Consider the following 18,912-nt stretch of genomic DNA (forward strand, 5'->3'; position numbering starts at 1 on the left):
TTAAAGTCAGATACCCGGTGAGTTGAGACAGGTTGACATTTCCTCTGTGGCTCTGCTTAAATAAAAAGGCGCCTGCCAGAGCAGAAAATATAAATTTGGGTCAAACTCCTGAAGCATCCTGATGCTGTGAAGCTGCTTCACAGCGGAGCAGGTTCTTAGGAAGGGTTTGATGCTTGTTGCACGTGACAGCGAGCAGTGGTTCATGTGAAAGCAGACAGCTGGATCTGCTGTCCTCTAAGACATTTTTATTCCGTGAGCCAAATATCAGCATTACTCTGTGATTAGCGCTGCTCTTTTGGCTGCATCTGTCAGCATGCAGCGCTGTCTGCAAGTCCTCTCAAAGTGACCTGATGAAAACGTGCAGGTGCAGAGATTGTTATGATGATAATAACATATACTCATCTCTTCTCCCACACAGAGGTGGATGAATAAAAATCTTTTGACAAAGGCAGCATCTTTTGAAGAGACGTGAATAGAATAATTACAGCTTCAGTGCCGCGTCTGTTTGGGAACTATTATTTGTCTTTTGGATGTCACTCTGACCCCTCCAAGCTCTTTCAGTTTTCTCCCAACCTGGCCGGGTTATATTTCTCTATTGAGAATGAAATCAATAGCAAAACTAAAGGAGATCATTAGTCACCTGCGCTGTGAAACGCTGAGATTACCACCTACAGCTGCAGAAACCCGGGCTGTGGGGAGAAGAACTCATTATTTGTGGCAGATAATTGCTCTCAGGTTGTGCTAATACGAGTGCATGTGTGGGTGCACGTATGCAGCTGCCCCCCCCATGTTGATATGGACTTTTTCCTAACAAAAGATCATTAGAGAAAAGCTTAAATGTAAGTGGAAGGGGGGGGCATTACCAGCTCACTCCACTCACATCATGTCGTCTCCACAGAGGGGGCGGGGTCAGATGTCACCCCTGTAAGTGGGGGTGTGAACTGGTTAGGACCTGACCAATCAAATGTGCTTTATTGTCAACCCCTCCCAGGTTCAACACGGGCTCAGGCACCGGCACGCTGACCAGCAAGGTCCAGGTCAGCCAGGGTCACTGGCATCAGGTGGAGGTCACGCGGAACCGCCGAGCTGGCGTCCTCAGCGTCGACAAGGAGCCTGACGTCCACGGCGAGAGCCCGCAGGGCACCGACGGCCTCAACCTGGACACGGAGCTTTTCATCGGAGGCGTGACGGAGGAACTGAAGCAGGAGTAAGACGCCACCATGAGGCGGGAATCCCATCCGCTGATGATTTGAAACTGTCCTCAGATTTACCTCTGTAAAGTCGGGGCTGCGTTCAACAGCTCCGTTTGCGGTTCTCACTTTAATGGCTCCTTGAACGCCCTCTGAAGTCCAGTCTGCCGCTCTGCTCCTCAGCGTGGCCGCGAGGACGGGGGTCAGCACAGGCCTGGTGGGCTGCATCCGCATGCTGGACGTCAACAACCGCATGCTCAACCTGCAGGAAGACGGCGGCGACAGCCTCTTCGGGAGCGGAGTGGGCGAATGCGGCAACAACCCGTGCCAGCCCAACCCCTGCAAGAACGGCGCTCTGTGCCAGGTCAAAGAGGCGGAGATGTTCCAGTGCAAGTGCAGCAAAGGATTCTGGGGTAAGACATGAGCCAGCGGGCTGGGGGCGGGGCTCATTCCCAAACTAAAACGAAACAAAAATACTCCAACCTTTATCTCATGAAGAAAACGGAATGAGGACGTTTAAAGTTAGAGAAGAAAGAAAAGAACAAAACAATAGATGAAAAGATGATATCTCTTTGGTACGACTGAGTATTAGAGACAGTTTAACAACATGGAAATGACCGTTTTAAATCGAGTACATTTACGAGAAAAAAGTTGTAAATTTACTAGAGTGAGCTTGTTGGAAGGGCACGCCCCTATCCCAGGAAAGAGGGCGACGCCAAATCTGTCAAATGCTTTGAATGTTGGATGTGGGGGCCTGCAGACTCCCCAGTTTCTGACTTCAACTACAGAAAAAAACAAAAAAAAGAGGATAACCAAGAAGATGTTGAACAAAATGTAGAATGGATATTCTGACCAATAGAATGACTGAGTAACAGCTGTTTATTTCTCTGTAGAAGTCTTTGGGTACTTCCTTCACAATCCCGCCAGGGGGGCGGAGCCACTAAGTCCATTTGTCTTACAGAAAGATATAAGAGCAGCTTGCCTATCGTCTCAGGTTGAGAGTTTGATGTATTTTGTTTTCTGCAGTTACTGCAGGAACATTATAGATGTTTAACTGTTTAAACTTTAATCAGTTCAGATTTAAATCACTGTTTGAGATTTGATTTATTTCATTTAAATCAATTCACTTTATCTAAATGTTTCCTGTTTTCTCCAGTTTTTAGAGTTTAATTTATTTAGTTGCAGAGCTAAAGAGACTTTATAATCTGTAACTGATTACTTAGTTCCAAAGCCTTCTGCTGTGTGTTAATATGCGATCACATTGAAGGTTATGTAAACTCTTTTTGTTTTGTAGTTTTTAGAAGAATCTTTAGTTTAAAAGTGTTTGTTTTTTTTGCCTGAAGTCTAGAGAATCTTTCCAGGAGGTAAACTCACATCCACCGCTGTGCTTCAGTTCATGGCTTTATATGTATCTGCCATCAGTTCTTCAGGCGCTCGCCGCCGCCGTCGTGTCTAAACACAAATCCTTTGTAAGCTTGACAGGCTAATTTGAGAGCATAACTCTGCCTGCAGCAGCTCTAGAAAATGTTTGTCTATATCAGAAGTGTTCTCTGGACATTAAAACATCAGTCCTTCTCCTGCAGAAACGTTTTTTTTTCTCCAGAGAGCATTGCAACAACAATCAGCAAAGCATCAGAGTTCAGGAGGGATTTTAGTTTTGATGATGAGAGCTGCGTTAAAGCTGCGATGAAGCTTTGCTGACAAGTTCGGTGAGAAATTTCCGTTAATGTGAGAATCGCCCGCAGACTCTCCTCCACATTAATTTGATCATAACGTGAGTCTGAAAGCTGGTCCTTCTGAGGGGGGGCAGATGGAGGAGGAGGAGGGCAGTTAAACCTGTCGGGAGAGGAACCCAGATCAGATCAGATCAGATCAGAGAGGAGGAGATCAGAAACAGAGCAGCTTCCAAAGTGAAAGGAAGAAAAACAGGCGAGCTCAGCGTGTTCATTAACGCCCCCCCCTCGCCACGGGCTCTGGCTGCTAAAGTAATGATGGGTGAATTCAGCTCTGCTGTGGCAGAGGGCAAAGCTATCCTCCAGCAGACGTGCAGACTCCTCCCACTGTCTGCGTTTGGCCCAGAATGGAGCCTTCGTGGCGGGCGGCCCGCTCCCCTTTAATCTGTTGGTGTAATATTTCCAAATCCTATTAGAAAATGACCTTTACAGAGGAGAAAATCCTCAAACCGACACGATTCTTTAGGAGATGGAGAGTAAGGAGTAGAGATGCTGCCGTTTCACTGAGGATTTCTGTCTGTTTTTCCGTTCAGGATCGCTGTGCGCGGACGTCCGGGACCCGTGTGCGCCCAGCAAGTGCCACGCCTCCTCCCAGTGCCAGGTTTTACCAGAGGGAGGGTACAAATGCGTGTGTCCCATGGGGCGGGAAGGCCGGCACTGCGAGAAAGGTAATCCTGGCGAGGCTGCGTCGCGCTCGGCTTTATCTCCAAAGCAGCAGTGATTCGGTCCGGACTCTTCTGAGCCTGATATTTACATATTTCCCTTCCCTCTAATTTCCGCTCTGTGGCATTTCCATCCATCCTGAATTGAAGGGGGAGATCAAACGCAGTGGAGGGGGTGGGCCTTCGGGGTTGGGGGTGATGGGAGAGTTGATGTGTTCCAGAGCTCAGGCGTGTGATTGGCCCCGCCGGGCCCCTCGCCGCGTCGACTGCACTGCGCTTGTTAGTGGTGAAGCAGGAAACAGACCAGCAGCGGCTCTGCGCTGCGCTCCTCCCCGCCTCTTTGCCCACAGGTGCTCAAACTTGTTTACTGGCGCTCGGTTTGACTCGGCAGAAGCTGGCCGCCGCCGGTTAAACGACCAGCGCACGCTCCAGCCGCTTTTGAAGTCCATCGTTAGCGCTTTAGGAGGCGTCACAGTCTGAAGTCTCCGCCTCCGCGGACGTCAGCGACCACAGCAGATAGAGATGATGGACGTTCTGCCTCCTCCAGCCAAGGAGAACCCCCCCACCACCACACACACACACACACACTCCCCGGGGAATTTAGAAAAAACAAGGTCCTGATTTCCAGTTAGCAGGTGATTAAAATAAATTGAGGTGAACCAAAATCGATGGCTTGTGAGCGAGAGCGTCTCCCTTCCAAAAGGCTATTTTTACACAGGAATCAATGAGATGACTAATCACATCAGTCCTCCCTGCCCCTGCTGATTAATGGCTACATGAGTGTCAACCTCAGACAGGTAAGGAGGGCCGTGTGGGGGCAGACGGCGTGCTCTGAGCGTGCTGAGCACAGACTCGTAGGGGCGGCGGTTGCGATGCGAGCATTTGCGTCATTTTGATTCGTCCGGGCTGTTCCAGTGCTCGAGGACTGCTCTATGGGGTGTTCCACCAGGACTGAATGGTCCTCCAGCTTTTCCGCGGCGCCGCTTTAAATCATCACATTGAGCAGCGATGGCTGTGGAAATAAACTGCAGGGGGAGTTTCAGCGTCTGTTGTTGCTACACTTACTGGACAAATTAATGAGAAGTAAAAAGTCTGATTCCTCCAATGGCTGGAGGCCGTCATCGATCGTGAGCCTCCTCTGCTCTCACCAGATCCGTACACAGGCAAAATGGGCTTCAGCTGCTGCTATTACAGCCGTTTAACCGGGTTTATGGCTCTGACAGCGCCGGCTGATGAGATCATATTCCTCGGATGTAAACAAAGAAGCAACAGGCCTGTTTGAGTCTCATTTAGAGGAAAATAAAGCAGAAGGTCAGCGGTGAAAAACAGGGGGGCTCAGGAACCACAGATACCCATATGTACAGAACTACTGGTACTGATATATATTGAACTACCGGTACTAACATATACAGAACTGCTAATACTGATGCAGGTTATACAGAACCACCAGTACCATCTAAAAAAGCAAATTTTGATTCTTCATTTCTGACATGTCAATCACTTGTATTCTCTTTAGGTTTGCTGTACATTTCTAGCCAATCACTTTACCTCTGGGTGGGCTCATATGAGAATAGCTGTGGTTATGACAATGGGCGGAGCTTCAGTCAAAGTGCTGAAAATGAAGCGAGTGAAAGTTTGTCTGTACTTTACACCTACTTGACATGATGGATCAGACTGTTCAATGCTCAGAAGAATGACCGTTGCCGTGGCGATGAGTGGGAAAATATGCGTTTATGTCACTTTCTACCAGTTTGGCATTGGAATAAATCTTAACCGTGTCTGTCCCTAGCCCAGCATCTGCTCATGCTTCTCGTGCATGTCGTCTTTGCTAATCTCTGCCAATTAGGCATGAAGGCGGATTCTGGTGCTGCTCAGTTCTGTGTGTCTGTTTGCAGATAACATGACACTTGATTGACTTGATTGATGTTAAAAGTCGAGGTTTTTGTCGGAAAGCTGCTGCAAACAGCCAGGCGTCGGCGCTCAGAAAGAAACGATTCTACAAAAAATAAAAGCCAAAACACAATAGCAGCATTTTTCCCAGATCCCAGCTGTGCATTGAACTCTGCACGTCTCCAAAGGTCTTTTGTCACATCGTGGCGTGCTGTGTAATCAGGCTGGCATAGACGTGTTATTTATGCTTTTTGTTGAGAGAAAATCCTAATCCCAAAGGCTGTGCACACATAAATCTATCTCCCTCCATAATTCTGACAAGTCCCACAAAGATGTGCAGTCTATCCTTTCATTTCAAGTCTGTCAGCAGCACAACAGAAGCGGGTGGAATGCGGTTTCTGTGTTTTCCAGTTGCAGAGAGGAGAGGGGCTTACATGCCCATGTTCAACGGAGACTCGTACCTGGAGCTGAAGGGGCTGCATCTCCACGGGCATGATCTGCGGTGAGTCCTGTGTCCCAGCTTGACTCCTACACACTGGAGTCTTATATGTATTACAGAAAGCTGAGCATCATGTAGTTTTCATAGTTTGTGCCTCAGGCTAAGAACAAGCTCAGGCCTCTCCAGGTGTGAGCGGAATGGAAAATGAGGACTGCACAAAAACCTCCTCCACTGTACTCTGCTGCTCACTTCCTGTATGAAGAGTCCACCAGGACCGCGGTGGACGTGTCGCTGCAACATGTCTTCTTCTTCTTCTCTGCAGTCAAAAAGTCAGCATGATGGTGGTTCTCATGGCCAACGACTCCAATGGTTTGATTTTCTACAACGGGCAGAAGTCGGATGGAAAAGGAGACTTCATCTCTCTGGGGTTGTACAGCGGGATCCTGGAGTTTCGCTACGACCTGGGAAAGGGACCGGCCATCATCAGGTTCTCCTCACCGGCTGCTTCAGACTCCACCAGGACAGAGACGTTTGCTTTGTGGGAGAAGAACAAAACTCTGCTCAGACAGAGCTAGGGTCACACCAAACACACTTCCGCAGGAGGAGCGTCCAAGTCAAACGTCAAGATAAACCGAATCGTAAATAAAACTACCATGTCTCAATCCACAGGGTATTTTGAAAAGACTTTGTAATATCGTGGGTTGATTCAATTACCAACTTGCATCAGACAGATTGATCTGGTTTGATCGTAGGGATTACTTAGGTGGATTAATCTTTACACCCCTTTACACAAAATCCCACAGACTTCTATAGAGAAACAACCAGCTGTTACTCAGTTGGTCAGAATAACCATTCTTGCTCTGACACTTTTTTAAACACCCTCCTTAATTTTTAGGTATTTTTTCTGTAGTTTAAATTATTCACGTTATGATCTGGCCAATCAGATGCCTCAATAAAAGCAGGTGGAGCCTGGTGGCCCCCACGTCCAACGTTCAAAATGTTTGACAGATTTTGTGTAGCCTCCTTACAAGTGATGGGGGTGTGGCCTTCAAACAAGCTCACTAATGTTTGGTGAGAGTGGTTGCCAAAGAAACTCTACGGTGGCTGACATGGCTCACATAAATGCAAAAAACAAAGGCCAGAGCACAACAACAAAAAAACACAACACGACAATAAAAGCCCCAACACAACAGAAGTGAAACAGCAGAAATGAATGAGACTGTTTTTTAAAAGCTTCATTCAGTTTCAAACTTCAGACAAAAAGCATTAGACACAGTTGTCTCTGTGTGGACAGCAGAATAAACTAGAAAAGTTGTATTACCTGTGATAATGCTGGTGTGAATGCTTTTTGCTGAATTTGGTTGCTGAAACTATGAAAGACCTCTGAGTTGGCCTAAATTTCTGAAGAATTTTTTGTTAGTTTGCTTAACAAATTCTCAACACAAAAACATGCAAAAACATGTGGTGTGTCGCCCAAATATAAGCTAAACTCCAAACCAGCCGAAAAACCTTAGTAACATTTTTAGTAGCCTAAAGCTAGCCCATTCCTAAAATACTTGATTAACTCCAAAACAGCCTAGAAGTTAAATGTTAGCTGGTTTCTAAAACATTAGGTAAACTCAAAAACAGCCTAACAAACCTCAGTAGATAAAACAGTTAACACATTGCAAAAATATCAGATAAAATTCAGATTAGTATAAAAACCCTCAGTAGATAACACATTAACCAAAAAGGTTTAGATGTTGCTAAAATATTAGATACATTCCAGTTTAGCATAAAAATCCAAAGTATACAACAAACTAGCCAAAAACATAAGCATATTGCTAAAATATCAGATAAATTCCAACTTAGTAATAAAAAACCTCCGTAGATAACATACTAAAAGGTTAGCTTGTTACTAAAATATTAGATAAATTCCAAATTAGCATTTAAAAAGATAGATGCCAAATTACTCAAATTAACTAGCATTATAGTAAGATAACAGTTTAATGCCATTATGCCATTTGGAAGCTGCTTATGTTAAAATTTGTGTAAACGAAGGTTTCAAAGTGCACACGTTTTTTTTTTTAATAAAAAATAAAAATAAATAAAAGTATTTTTTTTTATGAAAAAATAAAAAGTGCACAAGGTTTTTAAAGAATTAGAATTTTCATTTACCATAGCATATTTTGCTCAATATAAAAAAAATATAAAATGAATGAATACCAAAAATACCAGCAGTAATGTCCTGAACAAGCTGAACGTTTTGATACCAAGATTGGTGAAATCCCTGAACGTGTGATGAAAAACATACAGAAAGGAGCAGAAGAATCACTACTGTGTGAATGCTTTAAAGTATTCACACAATTACCAACTTCAGACAAACGTAGATCACAAACAAATCTTGTACAAATCACGTACCTCTCAGGAAGCGCCACTAGCTTGAACTGAATGAAACTTTTTCAAACGTCTGTTATTCTTTTCCGTTGTGCTTCACTTCCATTGTGTTGTTGGCTTTTGTCATCATGCTTCGGTCTTTGTCATCATGCTTCGGTCTTTGTCGTAGTGTTGTGTCTTTTGCATTTCTGTGTCGGCCATCGCTGTAGCATGGCGGCGTCCATATTGTAAAATGTAGCGACTGGACTGACTGGAAGTATTCATGTTCTGTGAGTGAGGTCACTCTCACTCTGTCCAGTTCTCTGATACAGTCATCGAACAGATGCTATCAGAAGTCCTGCATGCGGCGCGTTGTGAGCGTCAGCAGCACGTTTCAGCCGTACCAGAAAAACCAAACTGAACTTTAGCAAAGAATTTGCTTCTCTTCAAAGCAGGAGCTCATCTTTCTGTGTTTATGATGTCATCAGTGGGTGGAGTCTAAAGGTAACATGGAGGAGAATCTGATCATTCTCCTTTATGGTATTTATTTGTATTCAAATAGTGATAAAAAGATCCTCTCACTTGTTCTTATCCTTGGACCAATGCGGGAGCGACAAGTTCATCAACGCACTTCTTGGCAAGCGTGCAGCAGTGAATATGACGTGCATCAAAATAAAGGAAGACGCAAACGCAATTCGGTGTGAACACAGCATCAGAGGTTCTGGAAAGATGAATGCAGGATTGACGTTCTGCAGGGGTGAAGCAGCGTTTGAAACAAACGTCTCTGTTCCTGTGTGATGGATTTCCAGGAGCGGCGGGGTCATGGTTCCTGACTGTTTGTGTGTTCTGCAGGAGTAAGCTGCCCCTCCCGCTGAACGTGTGGACCACCATCAGCCTGGAGCGCTCCCTCCGCAAAGGGGAGGTCCGGGTGAACGACCAACAGCCCGCCCGGGGAGAGTCACCCGTAAGAGCGGGCGCTTGCCTCTCCTCAGCATGCAGCGCCGCTGCTGTCTCCGCCCATGAATCTGTGCCATCGACCTCACAACCTCAGAGCTTTCTGGGACCGCTGGGCGGGTTTAGTCAGAGCATGCCGGTTCTCCACCGGGTTCTGTGTTTGAGCGTGTTCACTTACCCCCTCCATACGGGGATCAAACGCAGGCTTTAGTCAGTCTGACAAACTCCGCCCCACAGATTCTTTTCACGGTGACCTCAGACAAAATGGCGGCAGGGCCGTCAGCGGATAGGTACCTTTTGCTTAAAGGATTTAGACCACGAAACCAAAGAACTGAACGCTGTTTAACACAATTTTACATAAATAATAAAAGGTAACCTTAACGATTTCAACAGAAAAATGTACAATATTTATTTCCTGAATGTCCTGCTGAATTATATTTTCATTTCCTGTCTTAGATCGTTCATAAATCTAACTACAAACTTGAATAATCCTTCAATACATGATGCTTTATTCAAAATATCAAACTTTCATTTGAACAGATATTCTAACTGGTTCTATTTTGGTTGATGTTATTTCCACGTATTTTTAGTGCGATCAGCACAAAAACTGATAGAAATTCATGTTTTCCACATTTAAAACCTTCAGTAAAGACAAACATCTCTGCATTATGTACACATTTTAATCTCTTCCCAGGATAAATGTACTTGTTGTTCTACAGGATATTTTAGTGGATAATTGTAAAAACAGGAATGATTTGGTTCAGTGAAAATGTTCAGAGCAGCTATTGACCCATGTACTTTCAGCTTTCAAAATAAGAGCGGCCTAGTAAAAAAAATAAAATCATCTCTGGGTGAACGTATTTTAGAACATTAGGAGGAAATAGTCACTTTCATATTTTTGTCAACAGTTTTCAATTAATTTGATCATTTTTACCTTTATTTTCCTGCAGATCAGACACAGTTATGATCAAAAACAAAGAGGAGTGATGTTAGAACCACGGCTGAGCTAACAGCAGCTCACTGACCACAGTAGAAAACATTACAACAGGAAGAAGTTTGACTTTAATCTCAGACACGCTGGAATTGTCTGACTTTAGATCTGTTTATAATGATTATTTGAGAATGGAAATTTAGGAAACTTTTAACAGGTGAGAAAAGATCTTCTGCAGCTCCACGTCTCATAGACAAAGCTAACGCTAGTGTTAGCATTAGCACAGATTAAAAGAATAAAATCATAATTACCTTCATAATCAAACAAGCAGCATTCACTGAAGTTCTTGTAAGATTAGTCTAACTTTAACCGGGTTATCAGAGAGAAATAATCCACGACTGGATTAAAATCATCCAGAGGAATTTGTGGATCAGCTGATCTGTTGTTCTGACTGCAGACAGGATTACTGACATTTGTACTCTGATTTGTAAACGATCTAAGAGGAGGAAACAAATACAACCAGGTAGGACATTTATGAAATAAATATTGTACAAATTTCAGCTACAATTGGTTAGGTTACTTTTTAATATTTATGTAAAATTGCTTCGAACAGTGTTCAGCTGTCTGCTTTGCTGTTCTAAACCAAATAAGTGGCTCTGCACTTGACCAGCGATGTGTGACGTCACGTGAAAAGGGTCTGTTCCTGGTATCTGGGGGGTGAGACTACCAATCAGCAGCTACGAGCTTCCAAATGAGGGCGGTCTGATAGGTTGACGAGTCTGTAAGTCATCCAATTATCCTAAACGATGTAATTTATGATTATGAACATGCACAGTGTCAGGCCATCATCTCCTATAAGATGCAGCAGCCCCCCCCCCGCTCCTGTTGTCAGTATGATAATTGTGTTTCACTTCAGCTGCAGAAGCTGAAAATCGTATTAAAAGAAGAGCAAAGACGTGAGCGCGGGGGGGCGACGACACCAGGGATGAGCTGAACGCACAGACCTCATCCAGGGATGATGATCCTCTCCTCCCTCAGCCTCAGAGGCGGCGGGGAGGTGCAGAGGAGCTGCCTGGCATGGGAGGCATGCAGCCTGGCAGGAGTCATCATCATTTCAAAGGCGGCGCGCGCTGCCGGCGTGATGGAATGCAGGAGTGTCAGAGACTGAGGACTCTTTCTGAAAAATGTTCTTTACTTGTTATTTAACGGCAGCCGGCAGTAAATGAGGTCGGGTTAAGTGGCACTTTTCACCGCCTTTCATCTGCAAACTTTTTCTCTTTTCATCTTCCCCTAATGGCACCATCTGCCTCATTCATGAATTAGCATCTCTCTGTGTTGCATGTCTCTAACTCACTCTGCAGCAGCAGTTTCCCTGACAGGAGTCGAGGTTCACCGGTGTTTGCATGCCTCTTTGTGCACACTTGCTCTTCTTCCTCACTAACTCTGTTCATCCTTATTTTCTTTCCTTCTCTGTGATGTGCTGTCTGGAAAGAAGAAATCACGCAAGGTAACGATACGAGTCCCAGTCACACCTCAGTCTGTGTTTCATTTGAGGCTTTCACAGAGCCGCTCACTCCCATCTCTCTGTGCAACAACAGCACACACCGCCAGCCTCTGCAGGAAATCAAAAACATGCTAGCGCTCGTGCAGGCGGCACGCCGGCGAGCCGATGCTCTTAAAGAGCACGCTTTGGCTCGCACCTTCGTCCATCTGCTGCGGGGGTGGAGGGAAGGTGGGAGATGGAAAAGAGGCCGTCGTTTCTGAGAAGGCTTTTGTTTTAAGCAACAAAGAGACGGCATCATTAGTCCGGCGTAGGCGAGGACGTCATGCTGCCGCCGTGGGCTTTTTGGAGAAGTGAGAGCGAGGAGGACGGACGCCGTAGGAGACGGTCGGCTGCGGAGCCAAGCCGGGCTTTCGTCATCGACTTACAGGATCCAGAGTCTCAGGAAGTCGCTCGCTTCTTTAGTTAACCATTTAACACCGGGGAGATCTCCAGCGACACGTTCTTCAAAATACACAATTTACACAATTCCAGTGAATTCTGAAGCTGAAAAAAGGGAATTTCAGCACAAATAATTCAAATTCAAACGTGTTCAATGCAAGTGGGGCTCAAATAGTGTCTTAATAATGTGTGTAGTGATGGACGAACATAACTTTTGAACGCATTTCCATAGACGTTTTATTGGGAATAGTCACTTAAACGCAGGTTTCTGATGGCGGTGTGATCGTAGCTTCAGAGCTGGCCTTCAATTAACCCTTTAGCACTGGAGCTCCAGTGTTTCTATTCATTGATTTGCTGTAATTTCTTAACCGTTAACACCATCATTCCAGTAGTATGTGAAGGAGAAAAGCTGTGGTTTCCGCTACTTTTCTCCTTCACAATCTACTGGAATGATGGTTTTAACGGTTAAAAAGTTACAGTCTGTTAAAGATTTTGCGTTTAAATTTTAGCTGTTAAAGGGTTAAAATTGAGGTGACCCCCCCAGTGGTTAGAACTCCTGGAAAATCTGGAGCCGTGGGCCACACCAGGTCCAGGGGCTGGAGGGCAGGAGTCATGCTCCGTCTCTAATGGAGGTTGCAGCGTCAGCGTCCACCTCTTGCTGCCCCTGTCGTGACTCCACCCCAAATAAACCACAGATCATTAGCGCTGCTTCTGAAGTGCAGACGGAGGAAAGTCACATTTCAAAGTCAACATGTTCATCAGTGCAGAAGCTTAAAAAATCGGTTTGTCTCAGCCTGTGCCTGAATTTAGAAAAATGCAGAGCAGATGACGTTTCTCCATGCAGGTGTGCGTAGCAGACTGGCTGCGTGTTCTTCATCCGCTCCTTTAAAGTTTCACATAAGGATTTCGCAATGTTGCTATCACAAATATTAACGCAAATTCAAGCAAAGCCGAGATTTGTTCCTCACTCTGCAACGTTACATTTTCATTGCAACTTTACAGCAACTTGGACCAATCTACCGAGACAACAGTCATGGTGACGCAGCTTCACGACGGTTTCTCTTCTGACTCCTTCCAGGAGCTTTTTTATTAACTCTCTTCAGCTCTCTGTCTTTTTTTCTCTGCAGCTGCATGTGAACGGCCATTAGCACTGAATGCACTAATGTCAGTTTGAGCTGAAGTTTGTATTGAATCCTTTCTGTTAGCAGGAAAACAGACAGTTTGATGTTAGGGGCAAAAAGAAAACATCCTTGGCCTTAAAATAACTTTAATTCATAGTGATGAGAAAAAAAATCAAAATTATGACTTTAAAACTGTCATGGCTTGACTGAATCGTTACATCCCTATGAGAGATGTCTGTGAAAACCACGTTTCTGATCCGAGTCTTTATGTCCCTCTGGGATCAGATTCAGGATTGGAAGAATCCATTTTGTGGTTTCTAATGCCTGAAACAATAAAACGTTTCCTCTGTACGCTCTCATCTGTCGTTTGACGTATTATCCGATGAAATCCTTCTCAAACTTTCCGTTTCTGTGTCCGTCAGTCTACACACAGCGATCTCAACCTGAAGGAGTCGCTCTTTGTGGGCGGAGCTTTTGATTACAGCAAACTGGCGAGAGCGTCTGGACTCACAGAGGGCTTCAAGGGAACCATCCAGAAGGTAAGGATCGCTGCTTCCTGACAAACTTTCTTCTGAAACTTTCTGCCGCTGCTCTGCAGTAAATCCGGATGTCATTCGCCGCCTCTGCCGCCCTGCAGACCCTCGTCTTTTCCAGCACAGAGTTGAATCTGGATTAGCCTCAGCTAAGAATAGAATTTAAAGTCCGCCCTTTTTCTCTTCTCTGATCTTTTCTTGACAGCTTTCCACGTTTTCCCTTCTTTTCCCGCCTAAACTCTCATCTCGGCACCCAAAATAACGTTTTTTGAACAAAGGCTGTGGATGGAGGAGTTCAGACAAAGACGTCGTGTAATTATGAAGAGTTGAGAACAAAAGCAAAGCCTGGCGTCTCTGCCAGGATTGGCCTCAAGAGAATAAAAAAGAAATATTTGATGAATGTTTCACTTCTCTGTCACACCATCATCGCCTGAAACGGATGCATCACCGCTTTCCCATGATGCCTCTGTGTCCTCTGAAGAGGAAGCCACTGGGATGAGCTGGTAGAACGTTTCAAGGAGGAAGATTTTAAATTTGGAGTCCATAAGTCAACCTAAAGATATCATGAAGAAGAATCTTCAACCAAACACTTCTATTTAAAAATGGAGTCTTTAGCACTTCGTTAAGACACAAAGTTCTCAGAATAAGTATTTTGTGTTCTTATGATAGAACCACCGATAGTAGAATTTGTCCAATAAGATTTCTAAAGACCAGATGCAGATGTGCAGTTAAGAGCAGACACGTATCGACGTACGGTTTGATCTTCCCTTTACTGACACAGGAGAACGGCTCGTCTTCTAGCCTATTTTCTCTAGTTGTTGACTGAAGTTTTCTGTACATTACTGGTCTAAATTCTTTGGTCTTCCCTGTCTGACCTCTGCTGACCTCTGCTCCTTCCAGATCATGCTCATGAGCGATCCCATCCTCAAAGAGGAGAACGCGCTGAGCTCCAGCAACGTGGCCATGTTCCAGGGTCACCCGTGCTCCCAGGAGCCCTGCCAGAACGGCGGCCGCTGCAACCCCACGCTGGCGACCTACGAGTGCTCCTGCTTCCCCGGCTACGTCGGAGAGAACTGCAGCATTGGTGAGTGCTGTTGCCAGATCTTAACGATCCACACCAGTCCAGTCAAAACTGTTCAGTCTGACACCCCTTCTGGATCAGCTGATCCGGCCGGCTTCATGACTCATGGTTAGTCCACAATTCCTGCTTTAAAAGCGCTCTGGAGGTTCTGATGCAGCAGAACCATTCTATGATCTGCATTCTATGATTCAACAGAACCAGAACCACACTGTACTGCAACAGAACCATTCTATGATCTGTGTTCTATGACTCAACAGAACCATTCTATGATCTGTGTTCTATGACTCAACAGAACCATTCTATGATCTGTGTTCTGTGACTCAACAGAACCATTCTACAATCTCTAATCCATAATGCAACAGAACCATTCTATTATCCATATTCTATGATTCCTCAACACTCCTCTTGTGGATTACAGCGTGGTTATCGGCGTCCTTCATGAAGACGGTTCTGTTTGACAGAGAACTGAGTGAAGAGATTGCGTCACTCTCTGCTCCGTCCTTTAGGCTCCGCCTCTGCGTTTGCCATTAACCTTGCAAGCGCGATCGGTCGTCCCTTTCCCGTTAATTAAAAGGCACCGATACTGCCCCCGCCCCATTTCCTGTCACCCCGCCGCCTGCAGCTCTGATCATCAAGCCCTTGCTCTTATTGATCGATGTGATCTCCCCCCTCCTCCTTCACAGCCATCCACGAGAAGTCCGCCGGAGAGACGGAGGCCGTCGCCTTTGATGGACGGACGTTCATCGAGTACCACAACGGCGTCACAAAGAGGTAAGGAGGAGAGCCCCCCCCCTCCGGCTTCATCTCCATTGTAGTAGCTATTAGGCGAGCGCCCCCCCGGTCCATCCATCCCCCTGCGCTGTAATGACAGCGCTGATGATATGATCAGTGCTCGGGCCTCAGAGCCGACTAATCGCTGTGCTAATAGCTCAGCCTCCCTGTCTATAGCGGCCGCTTCGCTTTTGACAGGATTTCACTAATTATCCAGACAGTAAGCAATCAGAGGCTCGCTCTGAGCGCGCTCAGTTCAGTCTGCAGCTTAGAGTCACTCTGGACAGGAAGAGCACACACACACGATTAAACATCTCATCCTGTTCTGAACGCCTGGATCGCAGTTTTTAATCCAGAGATGTGTCAGCGGATTTAACGCCCAGGAAAGGAGAGGAAGGAGGCGGAGCCTAAGAACCTGAGGAGACTGTTCAGTTAAGAGGTGGAGCCATAAACCTTATTTAATGTCAGCCTTTTACAAGGATCCACAGCAGCAGCGTCCTGCGCTGTCGCTCTGCTGTCTGTCTGTCTGTCGCTCTTTGTCCTGTCTGTCCCTCACACCTGTCGCCGTTTACACCTGTCTTTGTCTCATGTCCTTCACTGTCTCTCCTTTTCACTCAAGCCAACTGACCAATGAGATCCCAGAGTAAGTAGACCTGGAGGCGGGGCATGTTGTCCCTGGTTTAGCTCCAGCCCGACTAACAGCAGCAGAACTTCCATGACCTTTAACCCCGAGCAGAAACCATCCGCCCCACCCCCGCGTTCACGTCACAGGATCCATCTTTGACAGACATTTCCGGTCTCTTTTCTCCGCGCAGAGCGGCATGTGTGCATGAGGACGAGCGGCTGCAGCAGCAGTCCATGCATGCTTCAGCAGAATGCGTTCACATGCGCTGACACTAAACTGCATTCAGTGTGTGGAAAGTGCGAGAGGAGGATGTGCTAAATACCCCCTAAACCAGTTCCTGCTCCTGCCTGGGAAAGCCCTCATTCATAAATAATGTATTCCCGTTCCCCTCCCTCCTGCTCATTAGCTTGGTAAGTAACCTCTCCTTAAAAAGTCTCACCAAGCGATGCTGAAGGATTCGGCTCGAATTAAGCCGGCCAGATTCCGTTTCACTTCACACCAGGATCTCTGCCGTTTCAGTTTTGCCAGATATCTGCCTGTAATTGTGAATAATTACAGAGTGGGCTGAAGTGAACGGCGGTGACATGTTAATCACAGATTTATCTGCCTTTGTAGATGAGACCTCCAGTGGAGATCTCTCTGCAGTGAGCAGCCATGGGCATCAATCTCACTTAGCGGGAGGGGACACGGATTCTCTGAGCCCGACTGTCAAAAGTTTAATGAATGTCACGGAGAGTGAGGCCGGCAGAGCCTCACTTCAGCCTGATTTTATTACGTAAAGAAAATAAATCCAATCCCGCGCGGCGCTTAGGAGCCACAAAGGTCGGCGTGTCCCGCTCTGTCCTTGGGGTGATGTTTCTGTTACTATTTACAGCCGGCTGGGATCGGCCCTCCTTCACCCCACCGCCGCGTCGATGCCGTCCAGCGCCATTATTCCAGTGACAAATCACGTCTGGCCGTGACTCTCAGCTGATGCAGCGCTTGACCTCGTTTTTTGAGAATTGCCCAATTCTTCCTCCTCTCCGGACAGGAGGTAATTGCTGGAACATGGCGCCGCGCTCCCCCATAAATATGAAGGAGCTGTTGGATAATTGGACGCTGCGTTAAAGCAGCATTTGTGCTGTGAGTTTGCGTAACCCTTGTGCTATCGGAGGCATGTTTACGTTAAAAGTGGGTCATCTGGACCCCACAAGACAGCGGGTTAACTTTATTTTTAAAGATTTTTATCGTCACTGATGTCCGTGAAATCCTGTCCCCTTCATCATGGGAGGGATCACTCATCAATAAGGATAGAACCATTCTGAAAATCGGTAAAAAAACGAGCCAGAATTCCTGGCCTCTGTGCACGGAGCGCACGTGAGCGCGCGTTGCTTCACTAGTCAGGTCGTCAGCTCTACACACAAATCAGACACGCACTGAGCGTGCGCTGAATGTCCAACCTGGTTCAGTGCTCCTCCAGCACCTACAATGGAGAGAACCTCGGAGCAAAACGTCAAAACAGTGAAAATCCCCTAAATCTCGCTCCAGGATTTTAGGTTTTCACGACTCTGTTCCTTTAATGTCTGTCTGGGTGTCACGTTAGACCAACCGGGCTCAAACCACAATGATTCATTTCTCTTTCGTGATCATGTTTGGCACTTTCCTGCTTTGAAGCGGACGCTACCCACACACCACTCCCAATTCCAGGTCCCTGATTGGTCATTGTGCTGCTGCGATCATGCATAAAAAGGTTGAACCGGGCAGAACATTCAGCGCATGCTCAGCGGCTGGGGGGTGTGATGCTGATCGGGCGAGGGCGTGGAGCGGTCCGTCAGATGGAGCAAAACATGAATAGAGAATGAAAGAATTTGTGATCATTTCAGTATTCTGTATAATTGTTTATTTGTATTGAATCCTTTCTGTTAGTAGGAAAACAGACAGTTTGATGTAAAAGCCAAAAAGAAAACATACTTGTTCTTAAAATACCTTTAATTCAATGTGTTGGACAATAAAACAGAAAAAAAAATCAAAATCATGACCTTAAAACTGTGAATCGAATCATGACTTGACTGAATCTTTACATCCCACTTCGTCAAAATAAGGGTGGGGTCATCTGGGCGCCATAAGAGAGCACAAGGGCTAGAGCTGTTTGACCTGCGGGCGTTTCGGCGTGTTGATCACGGCATCTCCTTCCGGCCTTTGAGGGTCATCCTCCTCTGATCGCGTAGCTTCCACTTCTGATGTTGTGGTTGGGTGTTTGTGTTAGTTAGACTCTGAGTTAGCAGCAGGTTACAAAGCCCCCCCTGCGCTCACACTGCATGCCCTTGCCTTTCTCCCCTGCTCCCTTAAGTCCAGAGTCTGTGGACAACCCGTCTGACCAGAGGTGAGTCCGTTCGACATTGGTCCCTTTTTCTTGTGTCTCACCCCCCCACCTGCCTGCTCCATCCCCCCCTCTCTCCGGCACCCCCCCTCGACCTCGGCCGGCCGCGGCTCAAAGGTGCTCTGCAGGGAGCAGATTATTTTCAAAAGTGACACGGGGCTCCCAGCGGCGCCTCTGCATATGCTGCAATTAATTTCTCAAATGAGGGCTGTGATAACAGCGGAGCGCCGCGCTGCTTCTCCAGCAGCGGCCCGTCAGTCTTTTGAGCGCCACTGCCACCTAGAGGCCAGACAGATGTCTGCACTCCTTCAAACCCTCGAGGAGTT

The 18,912-nt window shown here is 46.3% G+C and overlaps 1 protein-coding gene across 2 annotated transcripts in view; it reads left to right on the forward strand.

Annotated features, from left to right (window-relative positions):
* agrn (agrin) overlaps positions 1-18,912 on the forward strand; it is a gene marked incomplete in the record, with an annotated part of 299,832 nt that overhangs the window by 267,902 nt on the left and 13,018 nt on the right. The window contains 11 exon segments of one of the 2 annotated variants that reach the window (XM_036212931.1): positions 992-1,207; positions 1,374-1,603; positions 3,457-3,591; positions 5,887-5,977; positions 6,237-6,401; positions 9,122-9,233; positions 11,647-11,661; positions 13,640-13,756; positions 14,651-14,834; positions 15,515-15,602; positions 18,557-18,589. In XM_036212931.1, the coding sequence (XP_036068824.1) occupies positions 992-1,207; positions 1,374-1,603; positions 3,457-3,591; positions 5,887-5,977; positions 6,237-6,401; positions 9,122-9,233; positions 11,647-11,661; positions 13,640-13,756; positions 14,651-14,834; positions 15,515-15,602; positions 18,557-18,589 (1,386 nt within the window). 2 annotated transcript variants of the gene reach the window in all.

This window comes from Oryzias melastigma, linkage group LG7, assembly GCF_002922805.2.
Source record: "Oryzias melastigma strain HK-1 linkage group LG7, ASM292280v2, whole genome shotgun sequence".
Lineage (NCBI taxonomy): Eukaryota > Metazoa > Chordata > Actinopteri > Beloniformes > Adrianichthyidae > Oryzias > Oryzias melastigma.